This window comes from Myotis brandtii, unplaced genomic scaffold, assembly GCF_000412655.1.
Source record: "Myotis brandtii unplaced genomic scaffold, ASM41265v1 scaffold410, whole genome shotgun sequence".
In the NCBI taxonomy this organism is placed as follows: Eukaryota; Metazoa; Chordata; class Mammalia; order Chiroptera; family Vespertilionidae; genus Myotis; species Myotis brandtii.
This window is the reverse complement of record NW_005365764.1, coordinates 2,076,073-2,080,393: the sequence shown is the minus strand read 5'-3', so window position 1 is coordinate 2,080,393 and position 4,321 is coordinate 2,076,073. Positions and strand designations below refer to the sequence as shown.

The 4,321-nt window shown below is 56.5% G+C and overlaps 1 protein-coding gene across 3 annotated transcripts in view; it reads right to left on the bottom strand.

Annotated features, from left to right (window-relative positions):
- The window catches only part of DRAXIN (dorsal inhibitory axon guidance protein), a 36,876-nt gene that overhangs the window by 25,945 nt on the left and 6,610 nt on the right, over positions 1 to 4,321 (bottom strand). The window contains exon 1 of one of the 3 annotated variants that reach the window (XM_005873439.2): positions 726 to 856. The exons of the other annotated variants lie outside the window; for them this stretch is intronic. Coding sequence (XP_005873501.2) covers positions 726 to 782 — 57 coding nt within the window. The 5' untranslated portion in view covers positions 783 to 856. Of the gene's footprint in view, positions 1 to 725; positions 857 to 4,321 lie in introns of those variants that run through there. 3 annotated transcript variants of the gene reach the window in all.

Genomic DNA, 4,321 nt, shown 5'->3' with positions numbered 1-4,321 from the left:
GCTGCGGTGGCTTGCTCACAAAGCCTGCTCTTCAGGAGTCGCCCTGACAAGAGCTGTCCAGGGACATCAGCACACCCACCACCCAGAGATGGCGTTCTCACAACCGAGACCCAACAGTGGCTCATTCCAAGCGAAGAAAACAAAAGCAATCGCGGTCATGGGAGCCTCCGCTCCCTGAGCAGCTGCGAAGCCCAGGCTGCTGCAGGCGTGTTTCGTCCATCTCTGATCGCATCCCTCTCACGTTTTTAAAACGAGGAAACCGAACCCGGCCAATGTGGCTCAGTGGTTGAGTGCTGACCTCTGAGCCAGGAGGTTACGGTTCGATTCCTGGTCAGGGCACATGCTTGAGTTGTGGGCTCGATCCCCATTGGGGGGTCATGCAGGAGGCAGCCCATCGATGATCCTCTCTCATCATTGATGTTTCTCTCTCCCTCTCCCCTCCTCTCTGAAATCAGTAAAAATATATTTAAAATAAAAAGAAAATAAAGTGATAAAACCGAGACTCTGGGAAAGGAAGCCACAAATCCAAGATGACACGACTGGTGAGTGGCAAGCCACTCAAGGCCTGGGTTCTCTCCATGGGGACAGCCCTGCACTCCATCAGGGGTCACCTGCCCCCCCCACATCTGTCATCTCCGTGAGGACCCAGCAGCCAGGACCCAGCAGGGAGGTCGGCACTGGCAGCTGGGAAGGGGAAACTGACCAAGGAGGGGAAAGGGGCTTACCCGTGCCCTTATCCTGTGCCCACGCTGTGCAGAGTTGAGCTGCAAAGCTGTTTCCATCCAGAAGGCTGCCAGGAGGCAGCATCACATGCAAATGAAGGCAGTTAATCCAGCCTTCCTGGGCCCCTCCCCCCAACAGCTTGCATTTGGGGGCTGTGAGATGGGGGGCTCCGGCCTGGCAGACAACTGTGGAGCTGGGCTGCCACCAGCAATCCAGGACAGCTGAAGGTCCTGCCTTCTTTTTTTCCCGTTAATCCTCACCCAAGGATATTTTTTCCATTGAGTTTTAGAAAGAGTGGAAGGGAGGGGGAGAGACAGAGCAAGAGAAACATCGATGTGAGAGAGACAGATTAATTGGTTGCCTCCCCCTGGGGATTGAGCCTGCAACCGAGGTATGTGCCCTTGACTGGATATGAACCCAGAACCCTCCAGTCCTCGGGGCCATGCTCTAACCACTGAGCAAATGGGCTAGAGCAGGGTCCCACCTTCTTGCCTTGCTGATCAGCTCACCAGCTGCTTGGTGGGTTGGGGGAGAATCAGGAGGTAGAGAGGTGGGGATAGGGCTGGCCGAGGGGGTCACGATACATGATAATAACCACCCCATTCCAGAGCCACCCCCACACTCACTTTTGGAGGTGCCCTGCCTTGCTCTGTCCATCTCTCACTGTGCCTGACACCCGGGCACAGATGAGACCCTAACCGGCCGAGCTGCTGGGATGTGCTCCCTCCGGGTGACCAGCACAGGGTCTCCAGTTGGGGGAATCTCAGAGTTCCTGCCCCCCTGGGAGCAAATTCCTGTCTTCTTTAGGGGGAGCTGGCTCCCCTAGGGCTGGAAAATGGGCACTTTTGCTTGTTCAAGCAAAGTATTTATATTCACATGAGTGGGGGATAGGTGGGTGGATCCTAAATTCAGGGACTGGGCTCCTACCAAGGCAATCTATACTAATAAAAGGATAATATGCTAATTAGACCGGGAGACCGGACATCTTCCTACTGTCCGACTTCCTTCCGAACAAAGCCACGGTGGTGGGGGCCGAGGCAGAGGCGGTTAGGGGCGATCCAGCCAGCAGGGTAGGGCAGTTGGGGGCCATGAGTCCGGCAGGAGAGGGCATTTGGGGGCCATGAGGCTGGCCGGGGAGCGGGATGGGGCCTAAACCAGCAGTCGGACATCCCCTGAGGGGTCCCAGATTGGAGAGGGTGCAGGCGGGGCTGAGGGACCTCCCCCCGTGCACGAATTTCATGCACCGGGCCTCTAGTTTGGGATAAGACTTTGTCCCTGTAACCCCTCTCATGCTCTCTCCCACCATCCCCTCTTCATGAGTCATTTTCCTTTCTGTGGATGGGATTCTTAGCCTGTCTGAGATCTGACTATTTAGGAAGTCAGTCCTGTGCGGTGCGTGTGGTTCTGGGTAAGGATGGGCCCAGGAAGGGTAAGAGAGCTGGAAGGCAGTGAAGATGAGCTCGCTGGTGGGGTGGGTGGGACTCTAATCAGCCGCCCTGGGAGGTGCTCCTTGGCAGCAAGGGGGAGGGGGGGTGTTCTTGACCGTCCTGAGCTAGCCCCTACCCATCTCCCTGCCTCCGTGCAGCTCTGCACCCCCAGAGTGCCACCTGGCCACAGGAAGGGGCCTCCCTCTAGGCCTCAGAACAGCCAGAGCCCCGCCTACCCCTCCAGAGGCCATTGTGCCAACCCGGCCTCACGTAGAGAACTCCGCCTCTCAACCTGCGGAGCACCAGGTGCTTCTTTGCAGTGGAGACTCCGGGGAGGTGAGGCCAGGTGGGCACCCCTCGCTGAGCCTCTCCGGGTGCCATGCCAGGGAACCAGCTCCAGTCTGAAGGGGGAGGCGGGGTCCCTGCTCCTGGGCATTGCCAGTGTGACGGGAGGTCCCTGTGAGATAGGGGCGATCCAGCTCTTGCCTGGGAGCACTCTGGGACCAGAGGCATCGCTCCTGCCCGCAGGGCACTCTGTTTAAGCAGGAAAAGCAGCCAATGCCCCAGAAAGGCTGTTCTAAAGGCTGAGTTCCATTGGCTGCCCGAGGGGACCTCCCGATCTGAGAGGAGAGACACAGTTCTGGCCAGAACATGGGGAAAACGCTCTTTGCTGGACGGAGCGTCTAATCTGCAGGCAAAGACACAGTCGCTGCCCTCCGGTGTCCCCTCTGACCTGGCAGAGAGGCCACAGGTCCCGTGAAGGACTGAGGCACAGACATGACTATTACTGATGTGAACACACAGATGGCAGCCCAAACCCATTAAGCTGAGTCCTGGGAGAGCCCCACCCAGCAGAGTACAAAGAGCTGTGTGACCTCGGGCAAGTCACCTAACCTCTCTGAGCCTCACATCCGATGGATGTGAGGATGAGAGGAGGTAAAGGTATATGAAGTCAGTGTTACCCAGTAAGGGCGCAATAGACAGTAACTGGTTATTACGGGGAGGGAAAAAGGGGGGTTGCATGTGTGTATTTGTGCCAGCATGTGCAGGGGGCAGGCGCAGGCGGTCCCCTCCTCAGTCCTTGGTGGGTGATGGATGGCTTCCGTGGGACAGGCCAAGGCCAGCCTGGAAGGGACCATTGTCTGGCAAATGAGGTTTGGCTTCCCCGCAGGGGCAGTCCCATCTGCTTTTATTGTTTCCACAGCAGCCTCAGGAATTCCTACCCCTCCACAAAGCCTCAAAAAAATGTGTGTAAGGATATTGTCTTTTTTTTTGGGGGGGGGGGATGCTCCTCTCTCCCAATATCCCACCCCACCTCCGAGACAGAGTCCTACCTCCCGGTTACAGGTGCTCCTCCCCCTCTTCTTCCCTCGGCAACCCTCCCCCCCCCTACTCCCCAAACTTCATGATCTCGGTGCCCAGACAATTTAACACGACTCGCTGTTTGGTCAACTCATCACTTAATCATCAAGTGACAAAAATGCCTGCTCTTGGCTCTGGAGGAGCCAGTGTGGAGTGGAAAGACACCTGGAATCAGACAGCCTGGCTATGAATCTGGCTCCAGCACTGAATAGCTGTGTGACCCTGGGCAAGTCAGTTAACCTCTCTAGGCTTCAGTCCCACATCTGCAAGATGAGTGTGTCTGTTTGGGTGTCATGTATTGGGCATTTACTAAGCTAAGCCTAGAGCTTTATATGCACAATCTAGTTTAGCCCTCTGAAGTGGACACTATTGTTCAGGTAATAATAGCGACAATGGCTCAACATTGGGACAGAGATTTGGGGGATTTGCCCAAAGTTACTCAGTAGAGTAAGTGGTGGGGCTGGGATTTGAACCCATCTGACTCCAAAGGCAGGGTCTTGACCAGTCATGCTACATTCAGTGACTGATACCGGTGCAGTTGCCATGACCCTCAGGCATGACACATTCTGGGGACCTTAACCCAGAGCCTAGCACAGAGAGAACCCCTTAGAAAGTATGGGTTCTACAATTTGTTCACCCCAGCTGCTGTGGGTCAGGCAGGGACTTCATCCCTCATGACCCCACATCCATCCAGGGATGTGTCCAGGTGATCAATGCCAGGCCTTGCTGTTGCAGTGTGTGTGTGTGTGTGTGTGGGTGGGGGGGGGGGCGGCCACAGCTGGGCCCTGGCGGGGGGGGGGCCGGGGCCT